This window comes from Mus caroli, chromosome 1 (assembly GCF_900094665.2).
Source record: "Mus caroli chromosome 1, CAROLI_EIJ_v1.1, whole genome shotgun sequence".
Taxonomy (NCBI): Eukaryota; Metazoa; Chordata; class Mammalia; order Rodentia; family Muridae; genus Mus; species Mus caroli.
The window spans coordinates 126,973,174-126,993,399 of NC_034570.1; the positions used below are offsets into that span (position 1 = coordinate 126,973,174).

The following is a 20,226-nucleotide window of genomic DNA, read 5'->3' on the forward strand; positions in this document are numbered from 1 at the left end:
CGCCTGCCTCTGCCTCCCGAGTGCTGGGATTAAAGGCGTGCACCACCACGCCCGGCTTAGAATTCTTATTTCTGATGCTTTGCTGTGTTAAATGGAAATAGCCCTTCTCCCCCTGAAGCTCTGGCTGGGGTAAACCTCCCATCCTATACTACAAAGCCACTTGTCATAGGTTCCCAGATTGCTGACTCAAGGGCAATGCATTCTGTCACATACATCAACATCATGCTCTTCTGTGACAAGGTTCAGGGGGTAAATTCATGTACCCCTTGATTTCACTGAGGAGAGGGAACCTGTGAGTTCACTCAGGGGCAGACCCCTGCTCTAGGGAGTCTATGACTCAGACCCCCAGGTTCTGACTTCTGGACTATGTGATCTGAGGTAATGCCCCCTGGATGTATGGCTACAGAGGGCCCTGGGGACCTTGTGAGGATAATGGCCCTGCCTAGAACCTAGGAGGCTGCTGGAAGCCAGAAACTTGAGGCTGCAGTGGGGTAGATTTCCTGAGGATGGATGGAAAAAAAAAAAAAAAAAAAAAGGCTGACCTTAGAGAACTGGGGGTAGGGGCATTGGATAAGTTGGCATTTCCCTACTTGAATTAAAACTATTAAGAATGGTCTCAGGGTGACTTTTAGTACAGGGCACTTAGCTATCATGCCTGGGGCTCCCACAGACCATCCCAGCACCCCCAAACCTCAAAACTTCTTGCAATTGTCACCAGATGTCTTGAGAGCACAAAGACTATGACTTCAAGGATCACAGCAAGGGAAGATGGGCAGACAGCTCTGTGATACTCCCAGGTCACCTCTTCTAGGTAGCCTTCACAGTCTATACCTAGCTTGCGTGGACCGGGACACTGCCCTGTAGAATCTGACACCTTAGCATCCTGTGATGATCAAGCTGTCAAGTACCTTACACCACACCTCTGTATGTTGGCTCCAGGTCCTGGGCCTCTGATCAGGAAGGAAGGACGGACTCATAGTTTCGATTCCATTATATATCATCCTCTTGACAGCTATTATCCCCATTCTATACATGAAGACACTCAGAGGCAAGCTCAAGGTCAGACAGTGCAGAGACCCAGATTGGAAGGTAAGTGTTCTTGGATGGAGAGGTGTCTTTATATAGCTGGTAATGCCTTGGACGTCTCAGAGGCCTGGCCCTGAAAAGCATGTGAACACCCTCTCTCTAGCTGCCACAAATCTGCTCAACAGCATTGGAAAACAGTCCAGAGATGCTCAGGGGTTCTGCCCAGGATGGGGCTGATGGTGGCGCTCTCCTCCCACCAGTGCTGCCCTCCCCTGCTGTGGAATGTGGAGCAGGCAGCAGTCCGGGTTCAGCAGAAGGCAGGGTTAAGAGAAGGGGCCAGTGATTCCACTGATGAGTTACATCATTACAGCTTTAATCCAGGAGGCCTGCGCTCCAGCCAATTGGGCAGCTAGAGGGAAGGGCTGTGGCCAGCTGTTGATAGAGCCCCTCACTTGTCTCCGCCTCAGCCCTAACTGGGTATATAGGAGGGGCCCCACCTTTCTGATTGGGGTCCTGGGCGCAGAGGGACGACTTGAAAACAGAGACTGTGGCCTAGGCTCTCATCTTACTCCCAGTCTCCCAGTAAAAATAGCTCATGAATCCCAAGTCCTCCCTACCCACCCCTCATCCACGGCCTGGTTCCAGCTCAGCTCACGTTCCACTTCTCTGGGGCTCTGTCCTCAGCAGGGCCCAAGGCTTGGCTTGACTGAGGGCCTGGTGACTAGGAGACCCTTGCCCACCCTCAGGGCTAAATGCAGGGACAGGACGGGGACTCTCCCCCCCCCAAAAAACCCCCAAAACAAAAAACGACATCACGGAAGACAGCAGAGCCACAGCTGTCTCTTCAGGCTCCTGGATAAGAGGGCTGTGGTGGCATATAAGGCGGAGGAGCTGAAAACCAAGGAGACAGGATAAGGGTCAGTGGGACACAGGAAGACAGGAAGTACTCTCCCCCCTTCATGATGCGCAGGTTCCATGGGAAGAAATGCCTAGAAGTTTCCAAGGAGACATGGAGGGACCCCGGGAAAGGTAATCCACCAGCGAAAGGGGTGGGGACAAGAAGGGACAAGGACTCCAGGTTGTGCATTTACCTGCAGGGTTGTAGATTGGGGGCCCAGCTGGGTAGAGAGGATACTGAGGAGCAGGGCCGCTAGGTGGGTACATGAAACCAGGCTGTGGAGGTGCAGGGCCAGCTTTGGGATCCGGGGGGTACTGGTATACTGGCTGCATTGGGATGCCTGTCATAGGAATCTCCTGGCCTAGAAGAGGGACAAGGATCAGCATTTAAATACTCAGCTCCCATAGAAACCTCCTCCCATCCAGGAGACCAAGGTAAGCGCTCTGACAACTGCCTGGCAGGCTGCTGGGTGGCCACTTGTAGCCTTTGCCTCTCAAAGTCTGCTTGCCCAGAGTTGAGCAGGAAGCTCTGTATGAAGCTAAGCAGGTCAGTCTGTGTTGAGCAAGTCTGTTCCCTGCCCCCTCCCCGCAAGCAGGCTAGAGAGCCCTCAGAAGGCAGGCTAGCCTGGGAGAGTCCCACTTGGGTAGAAGATGGGCAGCTCCAGATGCTGGCATCTTGTAATCCAACATAGCTGTCTCTAGGGGGGTCCTCCCCTCACGCTGATCTCCTGTATGGTGTCATCATCCCCATGGGCAGTTACATGCAACACTCAAACACACATCCGAAGTACTCGAACACGCCCAGTTAGTGTTCACTACTACAGACCCCACTTCAGCCCCAGGCATGCTTATACCTACTGCACACTTACCACCGACGATGCATTCCTGGGCACGACTGAATGTTCATGTGCATGCACATACAAGGGCACACTAACTCGCTCCCATACATTCCTGGACACAGTCTAACGCTCAAGGGTTCACTTGCACACATTTCCCACTGGCGATGCCCAGGCACACAGAAACCCTCACTACTACAGAATTCACCAGTCCTTCGTCCCTTTGGTGCCCATCACAGCAGTCAATCCAGCCCGTTTCAGACTTATCTTTTCTGACTCTGTGCGTACCTTCAAACGTGCTCTGGAGCTGCTGGCGCCTTCGGTATAGGTAACAACAGGAACAGAGGAAGCAGCAGATGGTGGTGGCAACCACAGCAACAAAGAGGATTACAGCAGAGGCGATGCCTGCTATGGTCTTGGGACTTTAGACAAAAAACAGGTCCTCTCACCTTCCAACATTCATAAGAGGAACTCCTCAGGGTGCTGACTCCAACTCTTGGCCAGCAGGGAGCCACAGCACACTATGTCTTGGGGTTCCCTGTGGGATTAATTCTGCCCACCTTGTTAAGTAGCTCTAAGAGACCTCTACTTCCCAGGAGGCTATGCTGTCTGGGTAGCTGGCATGAGGCATGCTGGGATTTGTAGTGTGCCCACCTACCCCTGCTTTAATATTGGTTAGGTTTAAAGTATGTTGGCCTCAATGGAGCCTTTGAAATAATGTAGGGCCATTATCATCAAATCTGACAAGAGCTTGCAATCCCCTTATACCATTTTTATGTGTTTACAGCTCCCGTTAAAAAGTTTGAAACCACTAATTTGGGGGCTGGGAGTGTAGCTTAATAGTAGCATGTTGGCCTGTTTGAGGACCCACCCTCAGCCCTGGGCTGGATGGGGGAAGGATTAGCAAAACTTTTAATTTTGGCAACTGTTTCTTTTCTTATTTATTTATTTATTTATTTGGTGGTGTTATCGTTTTTTGAGATAGTCTCACTTTGTAGCCCAGGCTGGTCTGGAACTCTTTAGTGATGATCTTCCCGCCTCAGCCTTCTGAGTGCTGGGATTACAGGTGCGAGCCACCAGGCCTGGCTAGCAACTTCCATAGTATTTTAAAAGGTAACAGTACTCTATAGAGGGCAAGCGCCTTAGCTGGATCACAGTGCACCAGCCTGGAAACAAAACCCAAGTCTTCCTGCCCTCTCACCAGAGCGTCTACCAAGGCACTCTGCAGTTTGAATGTTAGTGTTAACTCAGCACACTCCCTCCCAGGACCTGTCAGGATCCAGAAAGCCCCTGGAAACAGCCCAGGCGAGCCCATGGTAACTAACACCAACCACCCAGCTCTGTCACCATTTGGAGTCCTGGTGACTCCTGCAGTTAAGAATGTGGAGGTGGGCACTGGAGCCAGCAGGAGGCCTCCGGAGAGGGGGTGGAGTGGGAGTCCGCAGCCCACCTGAAGGCCAGGCAGTGTTTCTGCTGTCTCTCGGTGATGAGTAAGGTCAGGTCCCTGCAGCAGTACCGCTGGTAGCAGGTCCCGCAGCAGAAGGTGAAGAACTCGCAGTCAAATCCCGGATGCCAGGAGCCATTCCGGTCCAGATACCACAAGCAGTCCTCACTCGCCAGCGCTGCGGGCAGGGGTGGGGGTGCCCAGTGGACACCAGTCCAATTCAGTTCTGGCCACCCTCAATCTCACTGCCTTGACAAGCTGAAAGCTCACTTTTGTTTCTGCCCTAAGGGGCTCAGCCAGAAGTCCTAGAAGCCCCTTTCTCCCTGAACCTGAACCCCGCGCCTGGGGGCCAGGTTCCCGCTGCCTGACCTCTCAGCGCCCTTTCTTGCCTGCTCCGGGAACAACCGCAAGCATCTGGGGCACATGGACACCCGGAAGATAGCCTCTGAGGACAAGGCTGGTCCCTTTCACCTCTCCCTGATCTCGCCCCACCCCACCCATCTCGTGTCGCTCTCCATCCCTTACCCAGAGGAGCCCCAAGCACCAGCAGGACGACGGCTGCGAGCGGCGCGGTCCCGCGGGGCCCCGCGGGCGGCATGGCGAGAGGGGGCTGGGCGCGGCCAGGACGGCCTGGAAAAGGGGCCGCAGGACAAAGCTGGACGAAGCCGGCCGGCGGGAGCTGCAGCACCGCCCAGCCCGCGGCCAGGCTCTAGCTCCTCTCCCGCCTTCTTGGGGCGGGACTAACGCCCCGCCTGCAGTAACCCTGCCAGGGCCCCGCCCAGGGGTCTGCCCACCAGCGACGCCCACCCAGCCTCAGCACCGGCCTGGTACCCCTCACCCCAAGGCACAGCCCTGCTCTCTCTGTCCACAACAGTGCGGTGACTCCTTTAGTCTGAGCCCTTAAGGGCACAGCCAACAGCTGGGCACTGCGGTCAGGGAGGCCTGGCAGTACCCTGTGCCCGCCTCTCTCCTGAGACCAATCATTATCCCAGACCCCAGAAACACTGATCCTGGTGCCACCTCCTAATGAACAGCTCATGGGCCAACTCTGGAGGGGCAGGGCCGCACCTTCCCTTGTGTGGGACCTCCTCTGCTCTGGTGTCCAGTCTTGGACGTCCTGCAGGGGGAGGATGGGGCAGCGTCACCCTGCCCCCATTCCTAGAAACAGGCATCCATTGAGAGGAAGTTCAGAGAAGCTTTGTCCCCATCGGTGCCCACAGGCCTGGGCCCTGGCAGCTGCACTGGCTCCTGAGATGGCCCCTTCTCCCTCTGAATGGACAGCTCCAACTATAGCCTCACTCCTCACCGGTAGGGGTGGCCGAAACACAGCCAGTTAAACACTTTAGAGTGGAAACTATTTTTCTTCATGGAGCAAGCCTGCAAAAAATACTACATAAGCTACCAGAGTCAACAGTTAGTTACAGGTGGAAAGTCTCAAGGAAGAAAGTCAATGTACCTTTACCAACTCATGTGGAGTTGATGCAGGACTTAGCGTCAGAGCCTGGGGCTCCAACAAGCCAGGTTTAGACAATTGCCCTCAATAAATATTTAAAATAACCAAATGAATAGTGAAAGACAGAAGGAGGAAATGTATTCAATATGGCCACACTGGAAAGAGGGTCACGGAGATCTAGTGATTCCTTTCCATGCCCTAGTCCTGTGGGTCTCAGCCTTCCTACTGTGGCAACCCTTTGACACCATTCCTCAAACTGTGGTGACTCCCAACCATAATATTATTTTCATTGCTACCTCATAATTGTAATTTTGCTACTGTTATGAATGTAATGTAAATATCTGTTTTCCGATGGTCTTCGGCAACCCTTGTGGGAAAGGGTGCTTCTAACCCCAAGAGGGGTCTCGGCACACAGATCCTAGTCCATCTCAAGTAAGGGCAAAGTTTAAATAGAGAGTAAGATATTTGACATAGTAGTCCAGGCAAGATGTGATTCCCCTGCCCATCACTGCCTTGGTTCCTAGTCGCTCCTGCAAGGTCACTGACAAACTGTAAAGTCTTTCACCAGGAGACATGTGCCTTTTCTGCATGCCCCTGGGCCTTCACCAATTCCTCACCCAGCTGAAAGTTCCTGGGGTCCATTTTTTGGAGTCCATTCTTTCAATGCACTGACAGTTAAAGAGGAAGTAAAAGTCTCTAAGCATTCGTTCACTGCTGCCAGCCAGCCAGCCAGGCAGTTACAGAATGTCAGTGGTCATGCTCCACCTGCATGCAGTTCCCTGACCAGGACTACCGATCAGCCGAGGCAGAGTAATGGCTACTTTAGTCTCCTGCCATGGACACTTAAGAAAATATTTTTTATGTGTCTGAGTATTTGCCTACATGTGTGCATGTGTACTACATGCATGCCTGGTGCCCTTGAGGGTGTCTGATGCTCTGGAGCTAAACTTATGGGTAGTTGTGAACCATCCCATGGGCACTGGGAACCAAACGTGGGTCTTCCTTCAGCAAGAGCACCAAGTGCTCTGAACTGCCGAGTCGCCTTTGAAGCCCACGCCACAAGGCCCTCTAATATTTGGGCATCTACCTCATCGGACTCTGTGCACAACTCCCCTAGCTAAGCCACACTGGTAAATATTTCTATCATTGCCATCACAGACTCAAATGTTAAAGGTTTAAGGTACAATAGCAAATGGTGAAGCAAACAAACAGTAGGACCCATTATCTCTACACAGGCGGATCTTGACTTTCAGCTAAAGGGTACACGGACGGCAAATGCTTCTGGTGTTCAGGGTGAGGGAACCAGAGGTCACGGGCAGCAAAGCAGAATGCCAATGAGTTAGGGAAAGGAAATCATGGAAGGATGGCCCTAAACTCATTCTTGTAGGTGGTGGCACATCCTTCCAGAGAGAGGGAACAAGAGAAGCATGCTCCGGCCACCAGAAGAGGCTGGCAGGAGTGTGTTGGACAGTCATAAATACCACTGCCAAGGACATGTCTTGACTCAGTACCACCTATGTCTGCCCACCCATTGCTGTCCTTCTTCTTCCTCTATCATGAGTCCCATGAAAGGAAGGCTACTGTCACCAAGCTGGGCAAGTAGGTGCCCAGCAAAGGACTGTCCCTCCTGTTCCAAGTTGACTCTGCTCTGCTCTCTTCTACATGAGTGCTTTAGATCCACCTTGCCTGTCTGTATCATTCCGGTATCTTGTTTGTTTTTTTTTTTAAGATTTATATATGTATTTTATACATATGAGTCCACTGTCATTGTCTTCAGACACATCAGAAGAGGGCATCAGATCCCATTACAGATGGTTGTGAGCCACCATGTGGTTGCTGGGAATTGAATTCAGGATCTCTGGAACAGCAGTCAGTGCTCTTAACCTCTAAGCCATCTCTCCAGCACCAGTATCTTGTTTATAAAAAACAAAAAACTTTGTTACTTTTATTTGTGTGACATTAGGTAAAAGGATAAATTGTAAGAATTGGTTTTCTCCTCTCAACATGTAGGTTCCAGGGACCTTAACTCAGGTCTTTAGGCTTGGCAATGATTGCATTTTTCAGCTGATCCATCTCACTGGCCCACAATCCCCTGACCCTTCCCCCCTTTAAAAACAAACAAACAAACAAACAAACAAACAAACAAACAAACAGATTCTCATGTGTAGCCCTGGCTGGCCTGGAGTTTGAAGGCTGGCCTCTAACTCAGAGATCCAGCTGCCTCTGCCTCCCAAGTGCTGGGATTAAAGGCATGAACTACCATACCCAGTTAAGTCAGTGGTTTTCTGTTTGGAAAATTCTAGGATAAAGGATTAGGATTCAGTGCTAGGGTGCCCACGCAGGTTGGGATTCTCATGTACAAACATGCACAAAGTCATGGACAAAGGGTGGTGGCCTTGCCTCAAAACTCTGAGTGCTGGCAGAAGCACGTGACCCACTACTTCCCAACTGGTCCTTCTTGACAGGGGATGCTGAAGCATGCGCTGTATTTCCACAGTGGACCCAAGTCCTGAGAGGGCCATGGAGCAAAGACTGAGGAACGGGAGTGAAGACTTGCAAAAGATAGTGTTCTTTATATTTGTTCTTGTAGTAGTAGGCATCTTTGAGGGGAGGTCAACGGTACTGGCCAGTGTGGGGTGTCACCCTGCCACCCAGCTACTGATAGAAAGGGGTACTCTTCCTCCAGAGGGTTTATAATGTCTTCAAGGACTACCTCTCAGAATGCCAGGCTCCTGCTGGTCTGCAGTGTTCTCTGCAAGCTGAGTGAAGCTACCGCAGTGTGGACTCCAGCATGGAGGATGAAGCGGGTAGATGAATTGGTGCGAGTGGAAGGAGCAGCCACCGTCTTAGGCAGCCTGTCTGGCCCTAGGAGCCGCCCAGGCAGTGAGGTGTATGGAGAGTGCCAGGTTATCTTTAAATGGCACTTTACTCAGCCTGCAGCTCTGCCAGCTGGGCAGGGTGGGGGCAGACAAGTTATTTTGAGATCTGAGAGTGAGTGCGAAGGCTGTTTACAGCTCTCCTGTCTGTCCCCTCTCCTGGGAAGAGCTTGGGGCCAGAGCCTTGTCTCAAAACTCAGCACTCCAGCTGGGGTTTGTGTGCAGCCATCCTAGCACAGATGGGAACTGTTGAATTCGGACGCACAGGAACTTTCTTAACACGTTTAGGTGATGATAATTCCATTAGATTCAAGGTCATACTAGCAAACTAAACCTAAGCCTCACTTCAAAGTGCTTTGTATTGTACTGGCTTTATTTAATTCTTACAGTCCCCTGTGGTACAGATACCAACATACCTATTCTGTGGATTTGGAAAGGTAGATAGAAATTTTAAATACATCTTGCCCAAAATTACTAAAGCTGGCATGTGGTCCTGCACAGACTCAAAATCCAGCCTGGCTCCAGAGCCCACGCTGTGAACCACAAACTACTAGTGTCCTGCTCTGCCACTTCCTGACTGCTAGCTCAAAGCCACCTGACCCCTCTGGTCTTGCTGCTCTCTTGTAGAAACTCCACCCTGTCTTTCTGGCTGGAGAGGGCTTAAGGTGAAGCTAAGGTGTCACTGGCCTGGCTTCTCTGCCATTGCTAGCTAACCTTCTGGTCAGGGATGAGGAGAGAAGCTGTCGAGGGAAATGAGAATTAAGAATCTGCTCAACTACAAAGTCAGATGTAAAAATGATTTCTTCTTTTTGGGACAGAGTTTTCTGTGTACTCTTAGCTGTCCTGGAACTCACTATATATAGACCAGGCTGGCCTTGAAGTCAGAAGTTAGCCTGCCAGCCTGCTTCTGTCTCCTAAGTGCTGGGATTAAAGGTATGCACACCACCACCTGGTTGAAAAAAAAAAAACAACTTTTTTTTTTTTAATTGAAATGGATCAGACTGAGTCTATCCTACCACCTAGTGGGGGAATTTAGTGCCAAACTCTGGGGTAAGCACTCCAGGCCTGTTTCCTCTGGTTTTAACACATGCTCACAATATGCAGTGAGTTCTGGCCCATGTACACGTCCTAGATATAGTGCTCTTCAGGTATCCCCTGTGGCCTTCTTCCAAAGTCCATTCTCAGGTCCTGACTCAAGCTCCGGGGTCTTCCTGCTGTGGGAGTCTAGGCCCCTCCTTTTACCCTCCTCCTCCCTCCAGGCTCCGGGTTTGATTTCAGCTGAGCTTCCCCTGTTGGATCTAGAAGTGTAGCTATCCTCGAGAGTGGTTTTCCACCTTTCAAACCCCACTAAGGTGATGAATTACAAAGACTTTAATTACGTTCTGAGAATGAGAGGTGGGGGGGGGGGGGGGGGGGAAGCGAGAGCAAACCATTACACCAATAATTTGTCACAGATAACCACGGGAAAATTGCATAGTGGGTGGCAGGTGGGAGCTGGGGCAGCTCTACAGAGCTGTCCTCCCAAAGGCTCACCAAGCCTTGATTTAGCAGCAGCACTGGCATCTGTGAGGCTGAATTGAGTCACAGTCAAATCCAACCAGGCAAGTCAACCCAGATACAGCTAGCTCCCGCTCTGTGGCGGGGGCTAGGATGGGACTCTTCTTACGATCCGGTGAGCTGGGCATCAGTCCCCCATTTTACAGGCAAGGAAAGCAAGGTTCCTATTCCAACCCCCTTTCTAGTTATATTGTTCTGCCAAGACTTGAAGGGCTCTCTGGGCCTTCTAGTCAGGCCCGGGGCTCACTGTTTTCCTTCTCATTGCATGCTTGCCACACGGGCATGAGAGACCTTTTGTTATCATCTAAAAACAAAAAAATGAGATCATTAGCTGGCTGGTGCCAACCTGCATTATCCTCACAGAAAGGCAAATGGGTCACTGAGTTCGTAATTTTATTAACATGTACGTTTGGCTGCTTGTTGCTGGAATCTTCATAAAGCACTGAGATCCAGTGTCAGTCTGTGGGAGTGGGGCTTTGGCCATATGACTACCAACAGAACGCTTGACCCCTGATGCAGAGGACCTGGTAACACTGAGTTCCTTTGGGGAACCTCTCCCCCAGGGGTCATCAGCCTTTGCAAGGCTTCACCAACTCATCTCTTCTCATCTGGTTCCGGTCTCAGCACACGCTGCCGCTCTTCCACTCAGCTCTGCTGCCAGATGGTGTTCCTACCTTCCATCGCCTCCAACTGTAGCTCAGGCTCCAAACCCCTTTTAGTTTCTCTTAGATGGAGAGTCTTTCTCTGGAGGAAGCAGGCCTTGTTGGAGCCTTCTCACCATTTGGCTCAGCTTATCTTTATAGCTTTTATTTTTGGCCTAGACTCCAGGAATCACAATGTTTTTTTTTTTTCTAGCTGGTGTAGAATCCTGGGTCTCATGAATGCTAATTGAGTGCTCTACCAGTGCACTATACATCAGGCTCCATTTTTGTTTTTTGTTTTTTTTGAGACAGGGGTTCACTATGTAGCCCTGCTTGACTGGAAACTAGAGTTCTGCCTACTTCTCCCTCCACTGGACTGACATTACAGTTGTGTGGGTTTTTGGTTGGTTGGTTGGTTTTGGTTTTTTGAGACAGGGTTTCTCTGTATAGCCCTGGCTGTCCTGGAACTCACTTTGTAGACTAGGCTGGCCTCGAACTCAGAAATCTGCCTGTCTCTGCCTCCTGAGTGCTGGGATCAAAGGCAAGTGCCACCACGTCCAGCTACAGTTGTTTTACCAAGCCCAGTTCATTCTAACATTTCTACTGTGCTTATAAAAGAGCTCTTCAAAGAGCTCTTCAATTGTTTCATGACAATCTTATCTTAGTCACCACAGGCCCCTCTAGAATATCCTGCCCTCCCTTTGTCTGACTGGAGAGGTAAGAGTAACTATCGTTAAGTACAGGCTTCTTGGATAGTAATCTCACACTAGCAGGTAACATTCCGTATCTGCTCTCCTTTATTCATAAAAGGGTTAAGGAAAAGCACCTGCAGGCTGGTGAGATGGCTCAGCGGGTAGGAGCACTGACTGCTCTCTCAAAGGTCTTGAGTTCAAATCCCAGCAACTGGCTCACAACCACCAGTAAGGAGATCTGACGCCCTCTTCTGGCACATCTGAAGACAGCTACAGTGCACTTATGTACAATAATAAATACATCTTAAAAAAAAAAAAGGACTTCTGCAGGGTTGGCAGGTGTGAGGTCATCCACATAGACACGTCCACCAGCTTAGCATCTCAGAGCTCACATTTTAGCAAGATGCTTCACTGAAGGGTCACCTTCTTCATACCAGTGACTCACTGTCATTACTGCTAGCCTAGTCTTTCTTTGGGGGTGGAGGGGACAATACACAGTACCCATTTTTCTGATAACACTTGCCTCATGGGCTGGTGAGATGGCTCAGTGGGTAAGAGCACCCGACTACTCTTCCGAAGGTCCAGAGTTCAAATCCCAGCAACCACATGGTGGCTCACAACCATCCGTAACGAGATCTGACTCCCTCTTCTAGAGTGTCTGAAGACAGCTACAGTGTACTTACATATAATAAATAAATAAATATTAAAAAAAAACAAAAAAAAAACACTTGCCTCATTTGTTATTGATTTCTGATATCAATAATCAGCTTCTCCTGCCCCACTCCAAGACAAGGTCTTATGGGCCAGTAACTTGCTTTGTAGGCCAAGTTGACCTTGGACTCAAGAGATTTGCCTGTCTCTTTAGTGCTGGAATTTAAGGTGGGCACCACCATGGAGCCTGGGCCAGCTTCTTGAAAAAAACCTAAGGCACTGGCCTACTGTATCTGACAGAAGCTTAATAGTCACTGAAACTGACAGGAGACAGAAGAGCCAGAAATGCACTTTTTATTCCGTTCTCAGGCGCAGCTGGCCTGCCTGCTGGGCTGGTGCAGTGCAGCACTTGTCTGAACAAACCCATGAGTGCTGAGGCTGTCCCGAGCCCAGCCTTCTCAGCCATGTCACCACTTCCTCTAAACAGTCTAGGTCTCGGATGTCCTTTTACAGAGTAGTCATTGGTCAGGATCCCTGAGAGGGACAGAGGTGGAGGAAAGTCTGCAGTATTCTAGACCATAACCTGGGCCCACACTGGAGTTTTCTGGACTAACACTCAGTACTTTTAATGAGGTACACAGTACTCCAAATCTTCAATCTTCCTGATAAATACTGTTGCCAAACTCCTTTTCTTATACTTGACCTACTTGGATTCTAAATGTCACCTTTCCTAGGGGTTTCCTGTCATCTAAGATTTGATGAGCATTCTTTCCTTGTGTAGGTCAGTTTCTTTTGCAAATGGCTTCAAATGTCCTGGCATAAACAACCCACTCATCTCCACAGTAAAGACCCACACTTTACTTCTCTAGGGTACTTAGGACAGCTAACAAGAGCTGAGGCTTGTTTTCATTAGCTCACAATGACCACCCCTCTCAGCCCCAGCCACTGCTTTCCCCGCTGAAAGTCATCTGCTTTCCAACCATCTGTTGTAGGTTCATGCGTCTTAGTCAGGGATTAGCGGAACAACTCTTTCTTGGAATCTCATCTGCTTTCTAGCTCTCCAGTGTTTCACCCACAACCTGGAAACCTTTGATCATAGGGAGCCCACACCTCTCATGAGTTCACTGGTCTTTTCTTAGTCTTCAACAGTCCGCCTCGGCCCCTTTCCCAAATGAAGTTGGCTTTCATAGGAGATAAAATACAAGCCAGAGTTCAACTTCGTCACACCAACAGTCACCACCAGAACGTTCTCCTTGCTCTCGGGTACAGTCTCTTGGCAGGATAGGAGATTTCACTGTTGCAGGAGTTAAGTGTTCTGAAAGTACAAGCATCTGTCCACCAGGGTGCAGAAGCCCCTCCACTTCCAATCAGTTATGTATGCTGGCCAGGATGGCTTCCTACAAACCTGCTTTTCAAGTTTTCTTAAGCCAGGAGCTTAGCCCTCCTACCAAAAGTGAACCATGAGAACGGGACAGACCCTTTGGACTAATTTTGGCACCATACACTGGGAACTGTTCTAATGTGCAGGCTTAGAATGAACCCATATCACTGTCGGCATATGAACTGGGGTCTCCAAGCTTCCTCAAATTCAGCAGGCCAGTGCTGCTAACCTGGTACCACTCTAATGTGACAAAACCACTAGACAACTTAATCTTGTGGAATGGTCTACTGTTTTTAGCACCAAATCCAGTTGACTTTGAGGTCAACTATAGAACGAGGTTCCAAAGCTCCTACTGTGGTGTTTTTGGGTGCCACTGGACAGGTATGTTATCATTTCTCTCTATCAGGAACTTCAACTTCAGGAGGAAAAGCAGCAAAGGCAGAGGCAATGCTGGTCTCCACACCGCCAGCCAGAAGACAACTATACACACTTTCTTAGGCTCTTAAAAATAAAAGTGGAAACTTTAGTTAGTGCTTCTGAACTCAAGGTTGAGCACTAAGGACATCTGGTGGCGCAGTCAGTAACAAGCTGCCAAGTCCTTTGGTCCCAGGAAAGGCCTTATACGCCTTCTGCTTAAGTGGAGCTCAAGACCACTACATCCCCTTTCCTTTTTGTTAGAGTATCATCCCAAAGAAAAAGCCCCAGCTATTAAAAATGGAGCGGCAGACCTGGGCACTACCAAACAAAGGGAGCATGGGGCAACTGCTCTGCTCTTAATCTTCACCCATTCTCAACTCATAATGCAAGGGAACCCCACTGCAGGATGCCCTTATTTTTGTAGTACTGGGGACTGAACCCTGGGCCATCCTCCGCACGCTGTACCACTGACTCTTTAAACATATTTGGATGAAAAATACCAGTTCTCTAAGATTTCTGAGCTGCTTGCCAAATCACAGTAGGACGCTAAAATATGCTATGCTTTCTTCTGTTTTTTACTTTGCTTCTGGAGGGAAGAAACAGAAGGTGGAGGTGTTGAGACACCTTAGAGTATGCAGACTAAATTCATTTGTAAAGATCGCTTTACTGTCCTAGAAAAATACATGTTGCAAATTCGAGGGCTACAACTCAACCACTTCAGAGGATTCCTGAGGGACAGGGATACCTCTGAATATCAGACTCTGGGGTTATGTGCAGAAGAGGCATATTAAATATAGATGGGTCAAGCAGATTTAGAAATAAAAATCTCTTTCCTGATTTTTTTTCTTAAAAAAAAAAAAAAAAGACAAGTTGCCATCTGTCTGGCTTGCTTTGTGTATGCATGTATATATAGGAACAGCCTGGGGGAGGGGCTGTGTCATGCAATGAAGCAAAGATGGGAATATGGAGCCTTTGACAGAGGACCCTTAGTGTTGCATGAGGAAAGCATAAAGATGAGATTACTGGAAATGGCTTAGTACGTGGCTGCTCCAGCTTCTCCTTACTGAAAACCTAGAGCATCACTGGCTGAGGGCAGAAGGCATAGGCATAATGATCTCTCACGGGGCTCCTAACTGAACACATCAGATGTCCTATGAAAGCAAACAGATATGTTTCTGAATATTAATGGAAATGAATTCCTGTGCTCCTGAAGTGGGGCAAAATAATCAGGAACCTACATCCCCGGTATCAATGTTTCTGGTCTGGCCAACAGAGGATGCTAGGAATGAAGGGGGGCAGAGCTGGGGAGAAAGACAGTTCCAGATTTGGGGTTTGATAAATGTTCTTTGCTTTAGCTTTTAAAATGCCAGCCCTGGTAAGCAAGGGCTGAGTGTCAGTATCACTGTCCAGGCCGAGGGCCCGAAGCCACTCCAGGCTGAGAAAAAGCGCATCTCCAGGCCAGAGAGGGCGGTAGAATGTCCTGTGGCTGGGCCAGGAGAGGAAGCACAGGCTGAAGACTCTCCTTTTTAGATGCCGATAGTCTGTAGGACCCGCCTCTCGTTGTCGTTAAGGTGGCATGAAAACATTATGTAACAGGGCTGCTGAGCAAACTGGCAAAGGAAGTCTGTGAGATACGCCTGCAGGAAGAAGGAGAGAGGCATCAGCAAGCATCCCCAAGGCCAACAGCATGCAGCAAGTCAAGGACCACCAGCAAGCGGTACAGGAATGCTGGCTTTCAGACAATGCCTGCTTCCTAAGGGGCAGTTTTCACATCCGTGGAACTGATATACATACATGACAGAATGCTATAGGGAACCCAAAAATATTTCCAAGGCTCCATCTCCTATTCCACCCAGAGAACTTTCACAAAGTAGACTCACTTTGAGTGATTATTGCTGGTACAGATGACTGGATAAAAATCCCAGCACCCCTCTCTGCCCCAGGGCTCTGAGCACCCAAACAGACAGCCATCCACCCCTACTTTCTTGCAATTCTAATGATGAACCATGAATGGATTTGAACCCATTATATTGTTTCCATGGCTTGAACGATATTACTTGTAAGAATCTTCTATGGACACCCTCACCTGCAGATCAATCTGATAGAGAGGATCCTTCAGGGCATCGGGGTCATCTTCCTCATCGTCTTCATAGTAATCCTCCTCTGTTAGACACAGCCAACACAGGCGAGTCAGGACAGAGGCCCAACATCAGGCCAAAGATGCGTTTGCTGCATGGCTGAGGCAGGCGGAAGGGCCAAAAGCCCAAGGACCATCCCTATAAGCCCACATCTCCTCTTTCTTAGGTACTCCATTTTGGGCACCAGTGTGCAAAGAAAAGGTATTTACCATGCTGTCCTGTCTTTTCTCAAGTGGCTTACCGTATTTACTTGTAGCAAGAATGTCAGATAAAAGCTGGCCAGCTAAACCATCCTCCTCCTCCTCTTCTTCTTCCTCCTGGTCCTCCCACATGTCATTGGAATCATCTATTTGAAGATGAAAAGCAGCTGAAACAGTCATGCATTTTCCCTCCCCAAATCTTACTAGGGCAGAACAGAAGGGCCTTGAGGATTTCTGTGATGTGGCCTACAGTCCCCAAACGTGACAGCACCAAGGATGCGCTAGCCCTCCCGGTGTGAATGGAAAAACTTCAGCTTTTCAGAAGGATAAGCCAGCCTGCCTCCTAGCTGCCCTCACCTCTAACCGTGAGATCTGAGGAGACCTGACTGTCAGTCACGGCACAGCTTTCCAGTAACACTCCGCACCACACCCTTTAAACCTGTGCCTGAATAAACCTAACCGACAATATGGAAGTTCAAAGTCTCCTGGGAGTAAGGGTCTGGTGCACCTTGGTTCCACTCAGCAGGAGTGGCCTGGCGAGCAGCATTGGCCTCCATGACATTGGAAAGCTCGTTGATAATCAGCTTTAGGATCTTGACCAACAGAGGAATGTTTGTCCAGCGCTCTGGGTCTAGGAAGCAAGTGAAAAGCCTCAGGTTAGACTGGCAGCCTCTCATCCTCCTGACTGACAGCTCTCCTCAGCAGAGCTCCTTTCTCAGGTGCTTTCTGCCACCCTCACTAAGTCCAGCAAAGAATGACTTCAATTTAATTCTCCTGGGTCTTATACATAGCAGCTCAGAGATAGGAGAAGTAAGAGTTCCGGGATTAGAGATCAGTTCCTACTAGCAACCAAGCTGTGAAGCCAGCACAGGATGCCAGTCCCTGGCCAGAACTTTAACTTCTGAGACAGGGCAGACAATCAGAGACTTACAGCTAAAGGCAGCAACTCTACATACAGTCCATCGGAGCCCCAGACTGAAGCTGGAAGCTGGGAGCATTGTCCCAAGATTATTTTTGTCAATTTTCAACAAGAAGGATCCACACGTTCTGATTCACTGTTCAGTTTTCTGATTCTTCTTTATGAACCGACCAATAAAAACACAGAACACAGTGTAGCCCTTCCCCTATCCCAGGTCTCTGAAGCCCCTCCAGACTGGAAGCATGACTCACTTTTGGCTGACTTAGAGCGGGTGCGGATGCCCTCGTCCATGCTGTAGATCTCTTCTCCCTTCACACGAATATCTTGTAGCCGCTTGTCGTCTGCATTGATGCCATGCTGAAGCAGTTTACACAGTGCCACAGAGCTGGCAAGAGCCAGGAAATGTCAGTCAGCTCCCATCTAGAGCTTTTGCCAAGTAGATTAGCTCGCCCTCAGAAATGAAGACCCTCTCTTTGATGGTGTAACTTCTTTTTACTACTAATTAGAAGAGGTAGCAGAGCCCAGCTAAGAAAGGGATTTGGTGTCCGGCAATGGTGGCGCACGCCTTTAAGCCCAGCACTTGGGAGGCAGAGGCAGGCGGATTTCTGACTTTGAGGCCAGCCTGGTCTACAAAGTGAGCTCCAGGACAGCCAGGGCTATACAGAGAAACCCTGTCTCGAAAAACCAAAATAAGAAAGAAAGGAAGAAAGAAAGAAAGAAAGAAAGAAAGAAAGAAAGAAAGAAAGAAAGAAAGAAAGAAAGAAAGGAAGAAAGAAAGAAGAATGGGATTTGGTGTACACAAGGTGGTCCACTGATATCTGCTCATCTTGAAAAATGTTAGGGGTGGGCAAGCTGCACAATGATTATCCACACTGGTTAGTGTGTCTGGGTGATGAGACCTAGTGGTGCACAATGGTTACCCACACTGGTTAGTGTGTCTGGGTGATGAGACCTAGTGGTGCACAATGGTTATCCACACTGGTTAGTGTGTCTGGGTGATGAGACCTAGTGCTGCACAATGGTTACCCACACTGGTTAGTGTGTCTGGGTAATGAGACCTAGTGGAATAAGCGCAGGCTAGAGACTGGGGACTTAGCCCAACGGTCGAAGGCTGGCCTACCAAACTCAAGGCTCTGGGTTTGGTTCCCAGCACCAGAAAAATAAAAGATAGAAGTCTAGGCTATGGAGTTGCAAAACAAAGGTCGGGTCTGTCTGTCTGTCTATCTATCTATCTATCTATCTATCTATCTATCTATCTATCTATCTATCTATCTATCTATTGCTGTCTTGGAGGTATCTATCTATCTATCTATCTATCTATCTATCTATCTATCTATCTATCTATCTATTGCTGTCTTGGAGGTAGCTCTGTAGATCAGGCTGGCCCTGAACTCACAAAGACCTGCTTCTGCTTCCTGAGTACTGGGATTCACCAGGCGTAGGCTTAGATTTACAAAGGAGGATAAGCCACCATCTGTACTTAGCCAGGCAAAGTCTGCTCAAGAGGAGGTTCTTAGCAGAAATCAGAAATACACCTTTTCCTCTGCTGTTTTATTGGGAATTTCAACATGGAGATATTAAATTATATGGTTATCAAGAAAGACACAATAGAGACTAAAGGGACAGCTTGGTTGAACAAAATTCAATGGTGTAAGTCAGGGACAAAAGATTTAAATGTGAGTAGAAGTAGAAAGCTCAGAGCAAATGTACCGGGCCTTACCTAACTTTGCCTTCATACTGTCCATAGAACAGGTGCTGCCGACTCGTCCACTCAGCCATCACAAACTCCAGGGCAGGCTTCCCAGTTGGTCCTGGGAGACTACATAGGAACTCCAATAGAGGTTCCAGCTGAGTGTGCACCAGATGAGCAAACACCATGATGAGAGACTAGAAGAGAACAAGAGGTATCTTTTTCAAGAAAAGATTGCATAGACACAGGAAAAGAGGGAATGTGCTGGTCAGTCAGGAAGCAGACTCTGAGACTGGGCATGGTGGCACATACCTTTAATTCCAATACATAGGAAGTAGAGGCAGGCAGATCACTGAGTTTGAGGCTAGCCTGGGTCTATACAGAGAGTTCCAGACTAGCCAGAGCTACATACTGAGACCATCTCAGATAAAACCAAAACCAAAGTCAAACTAGAAATAGAGTCTGGGCTGGAGAGATGGCTCAGTGGTCAGGGCACTGCTATTCTCGCTGAGGAGCTGGGTGTGGTTCCTAGCACCCAAATCGGTGGCTCCCAACCATTTCTACTGTAGTTCCAAGAGACTGGACTCGATGTATGTGGTGCACATACATGCATGCAAGCAAAACACTCATACACGTAAAATGAATTTGTCTATATACAGCAGAGTCCACTCATAGGACAGAACATGGGGGTTTTCCTTGTTCACGTCTCTCCCACCAGGAGAGATCCACTCTACTGAGCTGTTCTACAAGGATAGTGAGAGAATAAAACAACTCAGGACCCACACACTCACTTGATTCTCACGCAGCAAAGCCTACTGTACCCCACTGTCCTTACCTGCATGACGCTGAGTGTCTCTGCCTGCTGCATCTTACTGAGGATGGCACGAAGAATCTGGTCCAGATTCTCCCCCAGCTCCCGCCCTGCCTTGGAGATGAGGGTGGAGACCAGGCGGCCCACAAAGGCTGCAGTAAACTCTGAGGTTCGTGGGTCAAGGAGCTGGCTCACTACTTGCATCACGTACCATAGTCCATTGTGGCCTTGTTCATCATGCCACTGGGCTACCTGTTCCAGTGTCACTGACACATAGGCCCGTAAACACTCACCACCATTCTATGGGGACAGAAATGACAAGCAAGATTAGCCATTGGAGAACAGATGCAAGGAGACCCTCAAGCTGTTACTGACAGAGGCCTATACCTCATGGGAACAACAAACCTCTAGGGCTCTGTGGCTCATACACTAGACACAAGGAATTTATTGTTTAGAGCTAAAGATAGGCACCAACATGATCCTTCTTTTACCCAAGTATCTATCTTCGCACGTCTTTAATCCCAGCACTTGGGAAGCAGAGGCAGGCGGATTCCTGAGTTCGAGGCCAGCCTGGTCTACAGAGTGAGTTCCAGGACA

General features: G+C 49.1%; 2 protein-coding genes across 2 annotated transcripts in view; both read right to left on the reverse strand.

The window, feature by feature from the left end:
* Positions 1–979: 979 nt before the first annotated feature.
* Positions 980–5,060, reverse strand: Shisa4 (shisa family member 4). The gene is made up of 6 exons (XM_021172544.2): positions 5,042–5,060; positions 4,729–4,833; positions 4,210–4,381; positions 3,048–3,181; positions 2,118–2,285; positions 980–1,917 (listed from the first exon to the last, which is right to left on the reverse strand). Exons 2-6 carry the CDS (start codon positions 4,799–4,801, stop codon positions 1,871–1,873), a joined length of 594 nt encoding a protein of 197 aa, XP_021028203.1. The 5' UTR covers positions 4,802–4,833; positions 5,042–5,060; the 3' UTR covers positions 980–1,870.
* Positions 5,061–12,406: 7,346 nt separating this feature from the next.
* Positions 12,407–20,226, reverse strand: part of Ipo9 (importin 9) — a 50,617-nt gene continuing 42,797 nt past the window's right edge. The window contains exons 18-24 of the mRNA XM_029475586.1: positions 19,654–19,929; positions 18,849–19,015; positions 17,380–17,513; positions 16,718–16,840; positions 16,251–16,355; positions 15,958–16,034; positions 12,407–15,508 (exon numbers count right to left, since the gene is read on the reverse strand). Of these exons, the coding sequence (XP_029331446.1) occupies positions 15,398–15,508; positions 15,958–16,034; positions 16,251–16,355; positions 16,718–16,840; positions 17,380–17,513; positions 18,849–19,015; positions 19,654–19,929 (993 nt within the window). The 3' untranslated portion in view covers positions 12,407–15,397. The remainder of the gene's footprint in view (positions 15,509–15,957; positions 16,035–16,250; positions 16,356–16,717; positions 16,841–17,379; positions 17,514–18,848; positions 19,016–19,653; positions 19,930–20,226) is intronic.

Excerpts from the sequence above, each read along its gene's own strand:
- Shisa4 (XM_021172544.2), bottom strand. The coding sequence starts at position 4,801 with ATGCCGCCCGCGGGGCCCCGCGGGACCGCGCCGCTCGCAGCCGTCGTC. Across the intron at positions 4,382-4,728 it reads GGTGCTTGGGGCTCCTCTGG|CGCTGGCGAGTGAGGACTGC; the intron begins GTAAGGGATGGA and ends CCCTGCCCGCAG. Across the intron at positions 3,182-4,209 it reads AAACACTGCCTGGCCTTCAG|TCCCAAGACCATAGCAGGCA; the intron begins GTGGGCTGCGGA and ends TTTTGTCTAAAG.